At 38.2% G+C, this 17,162-nt stretch overlaps 1 protein-coding gene across 2 annotated transcripts in view; it reads left to right on the top strand.

Annotated features, from left to right (window-relative positions):
- The first annotated feature begins 12,928 nt into the window (after positions 1-12,928).
- CLEC4D (C-type lectin domain family 4, member D) overlaps positions 12,929-17,162 on the top strand; it is an 11,914-nt gene continuing 7,680 nt past the window's right edge. Inside the window, exons 1-2 of one of the 2 annotated variants that reach the window (XM_011953511.1) lie at positions 12,929-13,005; positions 16,515-16,615. In XM_011953511.1, coding sequence (XP_011808901.1) covers positions 16,588-16,615 — 28 coding nt within the window. In that variant the 5' untranslated portion in view covers positions 12,929-13,005; positions 16,515-16,587. Of the gene's footprint in view, positions 13,006-16,398; positions 16,616-17,162 lie in introns of those variants that run through there. The other variant, XM_011953508.1, reaches the window with a different exon arrangement.

Below are 17,162 nucleotides of genomic sequence, written 5' to 3'. Positions count from 1 at the left end.
TTGTACCATGTCAAGGTTGTTGACATTTGCATTCTATACTACACCATGGCCAAATGTCCATGCTTTGTCCGAAGGCTAACTCTAATCAATAAATTTTTACATAATCACACTTCTTTTGGGCCAAGATATGGGTTACCATTATGTTTTCTTCTCTGTGGGTCCTGTGTTTCAATTCCGATTTAATTAGAGGAGATTGCTTCCATCACTCAGATCACATGGCCTCTATTTGCTTAGACTCCATCTATTATTTCAACTCAAGCCACACTTTAATTTGATTCCCATTTAAATCCTGCCTTTCTTGTACTACTTTAATTTTTTTTCTCATACTGCTAGTTATCTTTCCTTGAATTATCTGTTATACCCTTGATCTTCAATCCTCCCAATCTTTCTATTATACAACATTGTGCTTTGATCTGTTCTTCTCAGCATCCTCCTTCTGCTACTCCACACTAGACTCACTATCCTTTAGTCCTGTTCATAGTTGTTATCCAATGACTTCCCTTCCCAGCTCATTTGGTTTAGATCTACTGTTTCTTGTACACTATGCCTTTCTCTTTTTTGTGCTGGGTATAAGTGTCAACATACTTGAGTGTGCAAGGAAATCTGATTCTAAGATCCTGTTATGCCAGCCTGATAGGAAGTTCAATCCCCGTTATTTTGGAACTCTTTTCTCCTCATGGCAATTGCATGAGAATCCAGGAAGGTTATGTGTTGTCCAGGAGGACAGGACAAAGGGAGAAGGGCTTTTAATCTGCAGTGTGCCAGGATCACCACTGATTGTCCCATTGTTCAACGTGGGTTTTGGGTAGATCTATCCACTTTTGGGAGCTTGTTAGAACTTGTATTCTATACCCCAATGTTACATTTTCTTCTCTGTGGGTCTTGTGCTTCAATTCTGATTTATTTAGAGAGATTCCTTTATCTTAACCTGCAAAATAGGTGGTGCAGAGGGAAGCTTGAATGTTGTTTTACATGTAGCAGCCACAGGAGGGCAACTTCTTACTTCTTGCTCTGCAGTTAAAGTCAACTTGTTTCTTCTCTAAATTATAAACTTTAAAAAATAAAACATTTTATTTATTTGTCATCCTATTTTGGAGTTCTAAGAAAAGACAGATAAAGAAAAAGAGGGCCATCTTCTAGTTAAATTAATTCTGACAAGGGCCATGTAGAGTTGTTATGGAATTCTCCCGGATTTGATGAAATGCCCACAAAATGAATGTATGCTTAATTTTTTTGGAGGAGGAATGATAAAAGGAGCAATACTCACAAACAGCGTGTTGACTGAAATAGTTAACAACCATTGCATTAGGAGGTATCAACTGCTGACTGTAAGAGGTAGACATGTGGATTCTTCTTGAGAATGACAAAAAGTGACACTAGTGACCTGACAGTGAAGAAGAGAAGGGAACTAAAAAATGCTATAAGTATAGTTGGGGTGCCTTATTTAATGTAGCAGAAGTTGGTTGTAAGGGCACGAGCATCAAGTATAATCACTGATCTTCAAACTGAGGATATAGAAGAGTAAAGTTTAAAGGATCTTCATTAACAAAGATGATGGTGTCTTGTTTATGTAGTTCTTTACAGTTTTAGAACATGTTTTCCATTGAGGACACATGGACACAAAGAAGGGAATGACAGACACCTACTTGAGGATGGAAGGTGGGAGGATGGAGAGGATCAAATACTACTTACCAGGCCGTACGCTTATTACTTGAGTGATGGAATAATCTGTACACCAAACCCCAGTGACACCCAGTTTACCTATATGACAAACCTACACATGTATCCTGGAACCTAAAATAGAAGTTAAAATATTTAAGAAAATGCATGTTTTCACACAGACCTACCTTCTCGCAGCAACTTTGTGAGATCAGGAGGCAAGCATCATTTTACAGATGAGGCAACTTTGTTTCAGAGAAATCAAGTGACATGCTCCAGATCAATAATTCTGTTTATGATTTTGTGGACTCTGTTTTGTGCATTAACACAGCTTTTTATCAAAGAGGGATTAAATTGAAGTGTATCTACTTCAGTTCCTGCAAACTGTTGAACTTTCACCAACTGTTAAGTTTCCACAAAAACGCATTTAACATTGCATTTCCTGATAAAATTGAATAGATGGACTGTTACTGGTTACAAGTGGCAGTGCTTGGGTATACACATTTCTTTGTTCAAAAGTTTAATCTTTTCCTACTTGTATCTCCACTAAACAATTGTATACGTATGCCAAGTTTATAGGTAGCTACTAGGAGTTAATTGCTGGGGCTGTTTCTACCTGATAAAAAGAGAAAATTATATAGTGTTAAGTAAAACTCAAGTACACATGTATTAAGTACAGTATAGAAAGCTGGAGTATTAATATAGAGCTAGACAACAGAACCCAATAAGTATATCAAGGGTTTTCATTTATTTTCATACTATCATAGTCAACACAGAAATGAATTATTAGGGATAAAGCACTATAGCAAGATGTCAAGAATTTAGAATCCAGGGTTGAAAATATAAATACTGATATGAACAAAAATAATGGAATAGCAAGTACCTAGGAAGAGGTATAAAAAGAAAAATTGAAGTCATTGGTTAATAAGAGAGTAAGAAGAAAAAATTGTTATATATTTCAGCATCCACTAATGAAATTATATTATAACATAGATATTATTGACAACATCTCTAATACCTGTGGGGCCTTGGGCACAATTTGGCGCTCAGTGTATAGCTAACAAACAAAAATTTAAAACACAGTGTTCCTTGAGCTTAGATACATGAGTTACATATTTGAAAATTAACTTCTTTAAAAATATTTAAACAACAATAGCAATTTCACATGGTTGAGTTTTTGAACACTTCAAAAACTTCCAGCAGATGCAAATGCAATGATTACAGAAATTGGTGCTATATTTAAAGGTATTGTAAAGGATCAATGCCATACACTTCATTATTTTTTCCAAAACACATGTACTTATTTTTCTAACTGTCTAACGCGCCTCAAATATATAGTTAGGTGGTCTTACTGGCCTACTCCCTCTTCCTGAAAATGTCAGATAAGCTTTCACCTTAGCGTTTTACACAAGCTGTTTCCTCTCTCTCTCCTGGGAAGGTTCTTCTCTCTGAAATCCACATGACTAACTCTCATCATCTTTAAGTGCTTACTTGAACATGACCTCTGTGAGACTTTCACAGATTAATAGATCCGAATTATACCCGTCCCACTCTCAGTAGTTCAATCCCATTTGCCCTGTTCCATTTTATCTGTTGTTACTTAATATATGATTATCTTTAATTACTTTATCTCATCCTACTAGAATTTAAGTTTTATGTGGGCAGTGATTTTTGCCTCTTTTGTTCCCTGTTTCATAAGAGTCTAGAGCTGTGCCGTTTTATAGTGTAGCCTCTGTTCACTTGTGGCTATTTCAAGTTAAGTTAAAAAAAAAAGCTTAAATACAATAAAAAATTATTTCCTCAGTCTTACTAGCCACATTTCAAATTCTCAATAGTCTCCTGAGGTTAATGGCTACCATATCGGCCCATCATCACGGCCAGTTCTATCAGACTGTGAAGGGGTAGAGCACTGCCTGTCACAAAACAGGTAACTGGCCTAGTTTGTTTATGCTGCTATAACAGAATACCAGAAAACAGAGATTTCTTTCTTTCTTACAATCCTGAAGCTGTGAAGTCCAAGGTCGAGGGGCCCACGTCTGTTGAGGATCTTCTTGCTGCAACATCCCATGGAAAAAGGTGGGAGGGCAAGAGAGCACATGCGTGAAAGAGAGAGAGAGCAAGAGGGGCCAAACTCACTTTTCTAAGAGGCCCACTCTGATGATAACAAACCGACTGTATGATAGCATTAATCCATTCATAAAGGCAGAGCCCTTAGGACCTAATCACCTACCATTAGGCCTCAGCTCCCAATAGTGTTGTGTTGGGGATTAAGTTTCCAATACGTGAACTTTGGGGGACACAATTAAACCACAGCAGTGATCGGTAAATTGTTGAAGAAATGAGTGCTGAATGGCTAAATGTTAAAATAAACATTTGGAGAAAGCTGAGCTAAAATAAATCTCACATCATAGAATGAATTATTTGGGATAAAAGAATAAATATAAACTTATCAAAAATCATTGCAGCTAAGTTTTTAGTAGTTTAATCACAAGAACTTGAGTATATAGTGCAGCAATAATTACGTAACATTCTCAGCTTCTGGATTGTAACAAACACTTACTTTCCAAGAGATTTATGGAGGACTAAAATATCTATCGGGTACTTAATTTTCCTCTAACACTTTCTTTTTTCCTTGATATTACTTGGCCTTAAATATGTCTAGATTGTACAATTTATCATAATTCTTGTATATGGTTTTTCCTTATGAATTATGAGGTGTCCTTTATCCTTAAAAGATGTGAAGAATCTACAAAGTGGGAGAGAAACATATCTTAAATAAAATTTATGACTACTATAGAAATTCTAGTTTACCAAACAGTTCTACAAATAATAGAATTATGAAATAATCTAATTCCTCTTTTTCTGCTTTGTTGTATTATATGAAGTTTAAAACCATTTGCAAAAAGATCTTTGTCTTCCTAAAGTATGCTACACTGTCTTTTAGTGTTTATATTCACTGCTGTTTCTTTTTTTGTTGTGTGTTTGATTTCTGTTTTCGTTTATTTTTAAAACAGCAAAGAAGATATGCACATATTTTAATTTACACTATGGTTCTGTATAATTTTTTTACATTATTATATTTTAAGTTCACTGCTGTTTCATTTCCTTATTTAAGTATCAAAAGTCTCAAAAATTTTTAATATAAAATTAGCAATTCTTATAGTTGTTATGGTGGCAGTTTATTCTGGCAAAAATTAATGTGCATTTTAACTTTAACTGCTTAATAGAATTAAAAATATAATTAATTAATTATATATAAGAATCAATAGAATTCAAAATATAATTAATTATATATATAAAAATTAATAGAATTCAAAATATACACAACAGGATTTTCACCAAAAGTTGTATTTAGAATATTAATGAATATTTAAAATCAAATGCTCAGGTATTAATAAGGAATTTGAAAAATATGGTTTTTTTCTATTACTAACATTGTTACAGCTTTGTGATCCTGTGATCAGTGATCATTCCAGTTCAGGGGTGCTAGAAAGAAGTTCAAGTTGACATTCAGATCTTTGACATTTCATAAGCTGAAACCAAACAGTAAATTTTGGCAACATACCTAAACTGAAGCATAATTTTCAGAGCGTTCTTGGTGGGTATTGCAATACGTACTTTTGTATCTTATTATGTTTCAGTCATATTATTTTGATTTCTTTCCAACGTTGCAACCATTCATTGCATCTAGGCGAGATTAAGTGATCTGTTTGCCCAACAATTGATTTTTGGACATGAAATAAGACTCATAATTATTGCTATTCTTAAACTTCACTTGCAACATGAAACAGTCTATTTGAATCATACTTTAATATAATTTAGGTTTTCTTGTAACCAGATATCTCTCTGAGAAATGTACTTCTAATATCTTGCTTGGTAAATGTTATATAACTCATTGGATTAACCTGTTAACACCATTCCAAAATGGTGTATTTCTTATTTTATCATAATCAGTAAGGCCATGTTCAGATTTGTCTTCTAGGATATGAGTAAATCTATGTTGTTAGCGCTTTTGCTTAGTTTTTCTGACCAATTCATCATTTTGCAGTACATTGTGAGCCCTCTTTCCACTCAGTTACTCAGAGTATGGACTGTTGGCTCCCCTTTGCACTTGGTCATTGAGTGTAACAACAGATGCATATTGGTCTTTTCTGTTGTTGGTACAGAATTGACTTTTTCCCCAGGATTAGTTATCATTTCTGGTACCTATTATATAATTTTACAAAACAAAACAAAGTAAATAAATACTTATGCTTGGAATTGTATACAATCTTACTACAGAAAACTAACATTTACATATATTAATGTAATGTACATATCAACATGCTTTTTTTTACTAAACTCACTTAAAAATAAAACAATACTTATTAATATTTTATATTATAAAAATTATCTCCCTTTTTGGATCATTATAAATTCATGAATTTTTATACATTGAAGTAGTTCCAATTAATCATCATAATGAAATAAACAGTTTTTCTACCTAAATTATTTATTTTTAATGAAACAATTTTTTCCTTCCAACTTTTATTTCAGGTTCAAGGGGTACATGTGCAGGTTAGTTACATGGGTAAATTGCATGTCACAGGGATTTGGTGTGCAGATAATTTGCCACCCAGATAAGCAGCATAATACTTGACAGGTGGTTTTTTAATCCTCACCCTCCTCCCATCCTCTAACCTCAAGTAGGATCTAGTGTCTATCGTGTCCTTTCTTGTGTCCACGTGTACACAATGTTTAGCTTCCACTTATAAGTGACAACATTTGATATTTGGTTTTCCATTCCTGTGTTAATTTGCTTAGCGTCATGAACTTCAGCTCCAGCAATATTGTAGCAAAGGACATAATCTCATTCTTCTTTATGGCTGCATAGTATTCCATGGTGTATATGTACCACATTTTCTTTATTCAGTCCACTATTGATGGGCATCCAGGCTTATTCCATGCCCCTGCAATTGTGAAAAGTGTTGTGATTAACATATATATGCATGTGTCTTTATGGTGGAATAATTTATATTCTTTTGGATTATATACCCAGTAATGGGATTGCTAGATCAAATGGAAGTTCTATTTTAAGTTCTTTGAGAAATTGCCAGACTTCCTTCCGCAGTGCCTGAACCAATTTATATTTGCACCAACAGTGTATAAGCAGTCCCTTTTCTCAGCAACCTCACCATCTATTGTTTTTGGCTTTTTAATAGTCATTCTGACTGGTGTGAGATATCTCATTATGGTTTTGATTTGCATTTCCCTAATGATTAGTAATATTGAGCACTTTTCCATATGCTTGTTGGCCATTTATGTCTTCTTTTGAGAAGTATCTGTTCATGTCCTCTGCCCATTTTTTTAATGGGATAGTTTGTTTTTTGCTGGTTGATTTAAGTTCCTTATAGATTCTGGATATTAGACCTTTGTCAGATGCATAGTTTGCAAACATTTTCTCCCATTCTGTAGGTTGTCTGTTTACTCGATTGGTTTCTTTTGCTGTTCAGAAACTCTTTAGTTTAATTAGTTCCCATTTTTCAATTTTTGTTTTTGTTGCAATTGCTCCTGGAGACTTTATCATGATACCCCTGCCAGGGCTGATGTTCAGAATGGTATTTCCTAAGTTTTCTTCTAGGGTTTTTATAGTTTCAGATTTTACATTTAAGACTTTAATTCATCTTGACTTGATTTTTGTATATAGTGAAAGGTAAGGGTCCAGTTTCAATCTTTTGCTTATGGCTAGCCAGTTATCCCAGCACCATTTATTGAATAGGGAATCCTTTCCCTATTGCTTGTTACTGTCAGCTTTGTTGAAGATTAGATAGTTGTAGCTGTACAGCTTTATTTCTGGGTCCTCTAACCTGTTCCATTGGTCTATCTGTCTGTTTCTGTACAAGTGCCACACTCTTTTTCGTTACTGTAGCCTTGTAATATAGCTTGAAGTCAGGTAGCACAATGTCTTCAGTCTCCAGAACTGTTCTTTTTGTTAGGGTTGCTTTGGCTATTCAGGCTCATTTTTTGTTCCATATGAATTTTTAAGTAGTTTTTTTTTTTCAAATTTTCTGAAGAATATCATTGGTAGCTTGATAGGAATAGTATTTAATGTGTAAATTGCTTTGGGCAGTATGGCCACTTTAATATTGGTTCTTTCTATCTATGAGCATGGAAGGTTTTTCCATTTGTTTGTGTCATTTCTGATTTCCTTTGAGCAGTGGTTTGTGATTTTTGTAGAGATCTTTCACTTCCCCAGTGGGGAAGCTGTGTTCTCACGTATTTTATTCTTTTTCTGGCTATTGTGAATTGGATTGTGTTCATGACCTGGCTCTCAGCTTGGGTATTATTGGTGTATAGAAATGCTACTGATATTTGTATATTGATTTTGTATTCTAAAACTTTGTTGAAATTGTTTATCAGATCTAGGACACTTTGGGCAGAAACTATGAGGATTCCTAGGTATAGAACAGAGATCCAATCTGTGAAGAGAGAAGTTTGAGTTCCTCTCTTCCTACTTCAGTGCCTTTTCATTCCTTCTGTTGCCTGATTGCTCTGGCTAGGCCTTCCAGTACTGTATTGAATAGGAGAGGTGAGAGTTGGCATTCTTGTCGCATTCCACTTTTCAAGGGCAATGCTTTCAGCTTTTGCCCATTCAGTATAATGTTGGCTGTGGACTTGTCATAGATGGCTCTTAATTTTGGGGGGTATGTTCCTTCAATGCCTAGTTTGTTGAGAGTTTTTAACATGAACGGATGTTGAATTTTGTTGAAAGCATTTTGTTTATTTATTGTGGTGATCCTGTGGTTTTTGGTTTTAGTTCTGTTTATATGATGAATTACATTTTTTGACTTAATATATGTTGAACCAATCTTGCATCCCAAAGATAAAGCCTACTTGATTGTAGTGGATTAGCTTTATGATGTGCTGCTGGATTCAGTTTGCTAGTATTTTGTTGAGAATTTTTGCATTAATGTTGATCAAGAATATTGGCTTGATGTTTTCTTTGTTTGTTGTTTCACTGCCAGGTTTTGGTATCAGAATGATGCTGGCCTCATATAATGAGTTAGGAAAGAATTTTTCCTGCTCAATTTTGTGGAATAGTTTCAGTAGGAATGGTATCAGCTCTTCCTTATACATTTGGTAGAATTTGGCTGTGAATCCATCTGGTCCTGCACTTTTTCTTGTTGGTAGGCTTTTTTTATGGACTCAATTTCAGAACTCGTTATTGATCTGTTTAGGGATTCAATCTCTTCCTGATTCAATCTTGGGAGGTTTTATGTGTCCAGGAATTTATCCATTTTTTCTAGGTTTTTTTAGTGTGCGTGCATAGAGGTGTTCATAATAGCCTCTGAGGGTTTTTTGTATTTCTGTGGTATCAGTGGTAATACCCCCTTTGTCATTTCTGATTGCATTTATTTGGATCTTCTCTTTTTTTCTTAGTTAGTCTAGCTGATGGTATACCAATCTTACTCATTCTTTCAAAAAAACCAACCTTTGCTTTCATTAACCTTTTGTATGTTTTTTCTTATCTCCATTTTATTCAATTCAGCTCTGACTTTGCTTACTGTATTTCTTTTGCTAGCTTTAGGGTTGGTTTGCTCTTGTTTCTCTAGTTCTTTTAGTCATGATATTAATTTATTAAATTGAGTTCTTTCTAACTTTTTGATGTGAGCATTTAGTGGCATAAGCTTTCCTCTTAACACTGTTTTAGCTGTCTCAGTGATTCTGGTATGTTGTATCTTTGTTTTCATTAGTTTCAAAATATTTCTTGACTTCTGCCTTAATTTCATTGTTTACCCAAAAGTTATTCAGGAGTCAATTGTTTAATTTCCATGTAATTGTATAGTTTTGAGCAATCTTCTTAGTATTTATTTCTATTTTTATTGCACTGTGGACTGAGAGTGTGGATGGTATAATTTCATTATTTTTGAATTTGTAGAGAATGGCTTAGTGTGTGGTTGATTTTACAGTATGTGCCATGTGGCTATGAGAAGAATGTATATTCTATTGTTTTTGGATGAAGAGCTCTGTAGATGCCTGTTAGGTCCATTTGGTCAAATGTTGAGTTCACATCCTGAATATCTTTGTTAGTTTTCTGCCTCGATGACTTGTCCAGTAGTGTTGGTGGGGTGTTGTTTTCTCCCACTACTATTGTGTCATCATCTAAGTCTCTTCTTAAGTCTCTAGCAATTTATTTTATGAATTTGGGTGTTCCAGTGTTGGCCACATATGTATTTAGGATAGTTAAGTTTTCTCACTGAGTTGAATCCTTTAGGGCTTTATGTAATGCCCTTCTTTGTCCTTTTTGATCATTGTTTGTTTAAAGTCTGTTTTGTCTGAAATAAGAATAACAACCCCTGCTTCTTTTTGTTTTCTGTTTGTTTGGTAGGTTTTTCTCTGTTTCTTTACCTTGAGCCTATTGGTGTCATTGCATGTGAGAAGACAGCAGCCAGTTGGTTCTTGCTTCTTTATCCAACTTGCCACTCTGTGCCTTTTGATAGGGTGTTCAGCCTGTTTACATTCAAGGTTAATGTTGATATGTGCAGATTTGATCCTCTTATCATGTTGTTGGCTGGTTGTTATGCAGACCTCACTGTGTATTTGCTTAAGAGTGCCAATGGTCTATGTTCTTGAATGTGTTTTTGTGGTAACCCGTAATGGTCTTTTCTTTCCATATTTAGCATTCCCTTAAGGATCTCTGATAGGGCAGGGCTGATGGTAACAAATTCCCTTAGCATTTGCATGTCTGAAAAGGATTCTATTTTTCCTTCACTTATGAAGTTTCATTTGGCTGAATAGGAAATTCTTGGTTAAAAAATTCTCTACTTTAAGAATGTTGAATATGGGCCCCCAATCTCTTCTGGCTTATAGGGTTTCTGCTGAAAGGTTCACTTTTAGCATGATGCAATTCCCTTTGTATGTTACCTGCACCTTCTCTCTAGCTGCCTTTAATATTTTCTTCTTTTATGTTGACCTGGGGGAATCTGATGACTATGTGTCTTGGGGATAGTTGTCTTGTATAGTATCTTGCAGGGGTTCTCTGAATTTCCTGGATTTGAATGTCAACTTCTCTAGTTAGAGTTTTCAAGGACAATATCCTCAAATATTTTTTCCCACTTGCCTGCTCTCTTTCCTTCTCTTTCTGAGACACCAATGAGTTATAGATTTGGTATCTTTACATAATCCCATATTTCCCAGAGGTTTTGTTCATTTTGTAAATTCTTTTTTCTTTATTTTTGTCTGACTGAATTAATTCGAAGAATTGGTCTTCGTGCTCCAAAATTCTTTCCTCAACTTGATCTAGTCTGCTGTTAATAGCTCTAATTGTGTTACGAAATTCTTGAATTGAGTTTTTCATCCATATCAGCTCAACTTGGTTCCTTCTTAAAAATAGCTAATTTGTTTTTCATCTCTTGAATTGTTTTACTGGATTTCTTAGATTCCTTGGAATGGGTTCCAACTTTCTTCTGAGTCTCAGTGATCTTCATTGTCACCGAGATTCTGATTTTTATGCCTGTCATTCCTTTCGGTTAAGAACCATTGCTGGAGAGCTAAGGAGACACTCTGGCTTTTAGAGTTGCCAGACTTCTTGCACCAGTTTTTTTCTCATCTGTGTGGGCCGATGTTCCTTTAACTGTGGTGTAATTTGAGTATAGTCAGTTGGCTTCATTTCTGGATGTTTTCAGAGGACTGAGGCTTTGCATGGGATCTTTATTTGTGGCTGAATTCTTGTTCTTGGTTTCACAGGGAGGTATGTTAGCAAAGTATTTTTGTTGTTGAAGTTTGGGCTGGGATGTAATAGATGGTGCCTAAGCATAATGACTGGCAGGCAGGCTGTTGATCATCCATGTGGTTCCCCTGTATTTCATCACATTTGTAGCTGTGCTCTGTCTCAGTGCTCTGATATTGTGGACTTCTCTAATACTTGAGATTAGTGGCCACAGATCTTGGCTTGGCATTTCCAGGCTGCTCACCACAGCTCTGGGGTGAACTCAGGCATTTTGTTCCCGCCCCCGCTTGGGGGCAGCAGGGCCAGAAACCTTGGGAGTGGCAATGGCAGAGGGCCTGTCACTTGTCTCCATGGGCTCCACTCACACAAAAGCATAGCTGCTGCCAATCAGAATGATCAGCATGGGGTGAGGTGGCTGTATTGTGAACCCAAGCCAGGGGGCCCTGCCTGGTGAAGAGCAGCAGGGGCATGAGGCTCATGGGGAAGACAGTCTGGTCTCTCCTCTGTAGTATGACTATGGCATTCTGAAGGTGTAAGCATTCAGACTCTTTGTTCCTTCCGCAGCCTAGTGGCAGCATGGGTAGATACCACTACAGGTAGTGGCAGAGGGGCTGTCAGTTGCTTTTGGGAACTCCACCCCAGAGAGACACAGGGCTGCTGCCAGTGGGCATGTTCAGCTGGAGATGGGGTGGCTATGCTATGGGCCCAAGCCCAGGGCCCTGCCTAGTGAAGAGCAGGGGTCAGGGACTCACAGAGAGGAGAGACTGGCTCACCTCTGTGTGGTGGTTGCGTATGCTGGAGGTGCCAGCAAAGCAATCGGAGTCTGTGTTCATTCCCTAGCCCCAGGGCAGCAAGGGCGATACCACTGCAGTGACAGTGGCAAAGTGGCTGTCAGTGGCCTCTGGGAACTCCACCCCAGAGAGATACAGAGCCACTGCCAGTGGGAATACTCAGCTGGGGTGGGGATGCCATGCTGCGGGCCCAAGAGGGGGGCTCTGCCTGGTAAAAAGTAGAGGGCAAGGGATTCACAGGGAAGAAAGACTCGGCTCCTCCTCATACGGTGGCCATAGCATGCTGGAGGTGCCAGGAAAGCGATCAATCCCTTTATTCCTTCCCCAGCCCTAGAGCAGCAAGACTAGTAGCTGCCATGTCAATGTAGAGAACCTGTGGTTTGTCTCTGGGATTTCCGCCCCAGAGAAATAAAGAGCTGCCACTAGCTGAAGTGCCTAGGTCGGGGCAGGGCAGCTGTGCTGGGAGCTCAGGTGGGGAGGCGCTGCCTAGTGAGGAGTAGCAGGCACATGAACTTGCATGGAAAACAGTGTGGCCACTTTTCTGTAAGGCAGTTGATCTATGCTGGAGGCCTGTAATAATCCTCAGGCTCTTCACCCTCTTCCCAGCCTGAAGGCAGTAGGGGCAGAAACTATGGGAGTGGCAAAAAAATGGTGCTGCCACTGTGTTACCTCTGGGAGCTCCATCCCATAGAAATGCAGATCTGCCACCAGCCCAAGTCCTCAGGCGGGGACGGAGTGGCTGTCCTGGGGGCACAGGCTAGTGGGCTTTGCCTGGCAAGGTTTAGCGGAGGCCTGCAGTCTGTCTGCTCCTCAGCACCATGAATTCGACTCCATGCAGCTCTCCATGTAAGTGCAGGCCTGGTGGAGGGCAGGGCTTGGAGGAGTGTCAAGGGGATCTCCTGTGCCCAGGATTGTACAGGTTCATAGCAGAAGTGTGGGTCCCTAGGGACTGTCACTCACTCATAATTTTCCCGTTGTAGGGAGCCTCCCTTGGCTCCATGCCAATCCCAGGTGGGCAGCTGTCCTGTGTTGCTCTTCTTTGCTCTCTGTGGCTCATGTTACTTCCGTGATGAATCCCAAAGCGTCCTCCTTCAAATTTTGTAAACTTGTTCTTGCAGTCCTGTCAAATTAACCACTTTACCTTTTACCTGTGATAAAGATTGTGTCTACTACAGAATCGCTCTCTCTCTTTTTTCTTTTTTTTTGCTTTAACAAGCCTGATTTCTATTATCTAGGAAGATCTTAGTTTTTAATTAACAATCCTGTCATGTCTTCTTCAACTCAAAAACAAAGGTTATGCTGACGAGTTGATGGGTGCAGCACACCAACAGGGCACAAGTATACATATGTAACAAACCTGCACCTTATGTACATGTACCCTAGAACTTAAAGTATAATAATAATAATAAACAAATAAATAAAGATTAATGGAGGTTTTGCGCATCGTTCATATTGTCTATTTGTAATCTTAACTGTCTTGGACACAGCTTTTCATTCAGCTCAGAGAACTTTCTAGAGTAGAGTTTCCCTCATATTTTTGAAATTATAGTCACTTTCTGAGAACAACAGAATGTACCAGACTTATTCTATTTTTCTCTTGTTCTAAGCAAGATTTATGTATTCTCTAGGAGTCCCAGGACCTTTTGATAGAAATAAATATTACTTTAGCCAAAAATCTAGTTTCCAGGGTTGCATATCAGAGTTTGTCATTAGTGTTATTGTTGCTATTGGAATACTTCTTTTTTTTTTTTTGAGGCGGAGTCTTGCTCTGTCGCCCGGACTGGAGTGCAGTGGCCAGATCTCAGCTCACTGCAAGCTCCGCCTCCTGGGTTTACCATTCTCCTGCCTCAGCCTCCGGAGTAGCTGGGACTACAGGCGCCCGCCACCTCGCCCGGCTAGTTTTTGTATTTTTAGTAGAGACGGGGTTTCACCGTGTTAGCCAGGATGGTCTCGATCTCCTGACCTCGTGATCCGCCCGTCTCAGCCTCCCAAAGTGCTGGGATTACAGGCTTGAGCCACTGCGCCCGGCCTGGAATACTTCTTGTAGTGACTGAACAGTGCTGGAAAATATATGGATTGCCAAATTTATAATTTTACCTCCTCCCATCCCCAATTTAACATAGTAAAGTAGCAGTTCACTCAAGATCACAGAATACATATACACACATACAATTAAAATAATATGTAGTTTAGGGAAGAATTCAGGGAAAGGGCTATATTCTGGATCGTAGAAATCTTTCTTAAAGTATCTCTAAGCTGTTACGTACTTGTCTGGTGAGCTCGGGCCACTATCACAGAACACCATAGACTGGTTGGTATGAAAGACAGACATTTATTTCTCGTAGTTCTAATAGCTGAAAGTCTAAGATCAGAGTGCCAGCATGGCAGAAGTGTGGGTCTCCAGGGACTGTCACTCACTCATCGTTTTCCCGTTGTGGGGAGCCTCCTTTGGCTCCATGCCAATCCTGGGTGGGCAGCTGTCCTTTCTCACCTTTCTCTACTCTCTGCGGGTCATGTTGCTTCCGTGATGAATCCCAGTGTCCTCCTTCAAATTACGTAAATTTGTTCTTGGAGTCCTGTCAAATTAACCACTTTACCAGTGAGGGCTTTCTTGTAGCCTTGCAGATGGCTGCCTTCTTGAGAACTCTTTGGTCTCTTCTTTTTTTTCTGTTTCTCTCTTTCTAGTATTTATATAATTTTCACATAGCTTCATTTCTACAATCACAACATTCCTGAGGTCAACAGGCAGGTTGTAATCATTGTCTTTTTACAGAGGGAGATCAAGGAACTCAGGGAAATCAAAATGGGGACACTAACAGGATTTCTGTGGAAACTTAAGTAAATGAGAATTTGTAGTAAATTTTTTATCTTAAAATAAATAACTCACCTTGGCCAAAAAATAGGATGTCCCCTACTGGGCCGGAGGAGAAAAGGACCTACCTCCTACAGGAGCACAAACAAGGCAGACTAAGACCCAGCAGTCAGCCAAGGCCCAAGCACACAAAAAATAAGCAGAGGCAGGAGGTGGACAGCAAAGATGCTGGCAGCCCTGCGTCTTGGTAGGTCTTTATAGCTGTGTCTCTGGATTTGTAGGCCACTCCTCGACTTTTCAGCTCCTGCACGGTTCTTTGGGGCAAGCGACCAGTGACTGACACCACATATACACCTGGCTTAAAGTTATTGACTCACTGTCACTTGGAGACCCAGCTGTCCTCTGGACTCATTATCGCAATGATTTTATCAAAGGAGGAGTTGGTGCCGTCATATACCATCTCTCAGTTACCCTTCATCTGTAGATACGCATCACAATAGTCACAACCATCATATTCAAACTGGTCTATAGTACCTTGACCAGTGAACACAGCAAGCAGGCCCACAGATGCCACAGGTCCCTCAGCACCGTCTCCAGGGCTATCTTCTCCAATGAGAAGAGCAACAGCAAGGAAGATGGCCACCGCCTGCACACCCGCAGGAAGTTAACAGCTCGTTAGCCTGGTCTCTTCTTATAATTCCATCATGAGGACCCCATTCTCATGACCTCATAATAAACCTAATTACCTCCCAAACTTTTGGCCTCCAAATGCCATTACGTTGGAGGGTAGGGCTTCCACAAATGAATTTTGAGGAGATACAAACATTCACTCCCTAACAGTGCAATAACTGAAGTCAGGGACTCTGATGGTGTCTTTAGCACAGAATCTTACATTTTCTTTGTCTTTGCCTTAACTCTTTTTGCTCAGGTAGAAAGTTCTTGGGATTTAATTAACAGCGCTATCATCTCTTCCTCAAGTCTAAAACAAAGGTTGCTGTGTCTTCACATGCAATGGACAAACAATGTGTACTTTAAAAGCTTTTGTTCATTGTTCACATTATCTTTTGCTCTCAGACTCAACTTTTTATTCAGTCCAGAGAACTTTTTAGTATAGGGCTCACCTCAAGAATGTAACTGCCTTTGAAAATACAATATTCACAAAAAGAATAACAAAAGAGGGGATATTTACTAAATTTTTATTGGGCATAACAATTATTTATTTTAGGGCATTGCTGAATTTTTTGTCTTAATGAAAAAAAAAACCAAATTGAGAAATTCCACATTACACACTGATCTAGTGATCTCAACATACTTGTGGGTTTCTACTAACTGTTGTACTGTTTTTGGGTATTGCTTTCTCAATTTCCTTTTTTTTTTTTTTTTTTTTGCCTCATCTCCCGGAATGAATCAAAGGAAACCCCAGTCTCTGAAAAAGACTTCTTTTGAGTTAACTTTCTTATATTGGGAACTTTCTAATCTCACTAGAATATGTAACATTGGTGTTCCATCTCAAGTATTTCTGAATATATTCTTCTATCCACAGAAATATACTCTAGGGGAGAAACATAGAACAAGTTCTTGCCCTCCTGACCATTGAACAAGAGACCAATTAGACAATGGGGCTAGAAAAACCTCAAAGTAAACGTGAGTACTTTCTCTCCTTTCAATTTCAAAGAAGCAGAAGGATTTATAACTAATTTAAAAGATATGAATTGACGGTAGTTTTAAAGATTGTTGATGGTGATGGGGAGGAGGAGGTGGAAGGAAATAAAAATGACATTGATGAAGAGAAAGGACGTAGAGTCAAATAAGTTTGATAACAGAAACTTCTTCATAAAATGTCGATTGGACCAAGAGGGGAGATAAAATATATAAAAGAGAAATAAGATGAAAAGAAAGAGAGTAATATGAGAAGATTCTTTTAAAGAAAAAAAAGAAGATGTAGAAAACGCACTTAGGCTTATGCTGTATCAGAGGGTCTAATTGTCCCATTTTTATGTTTGACTTAAGTGACACCAGTGGATTTGTATTGTGATAATATTAAATAATATTTTTGATAGACATATAGAACAAATGTAGAAATGTATAAATTAACATTAAAGGCCGGGCGCGGTGGCTCAAGCCTGTAATCCCAGCACTTTGGGAGGCTGAGACGGGCGGATCACGAGGTCAGGAGATCGAGACCATCCTG

The sequence above is a fragment of the Colobus angolensis genome, unplaced genomic scaffold (assembly GCF_000951035.1).
Source record: "Colobus angolensis palliatus isolate OR3802 unplaced genomic scaffold, Cang.pa_1.0 Scaffold11, whole genome shotgun sequence".
Lineage (NCBI taxonomy): Eukaryota > Metazoa > Chordata > Mammalia > Primates > Cercopithecidae > Colobus > Colobus angolensis.
This window is presented reverse-complemented; position numbering and strand designations above follow the sequence as displayed.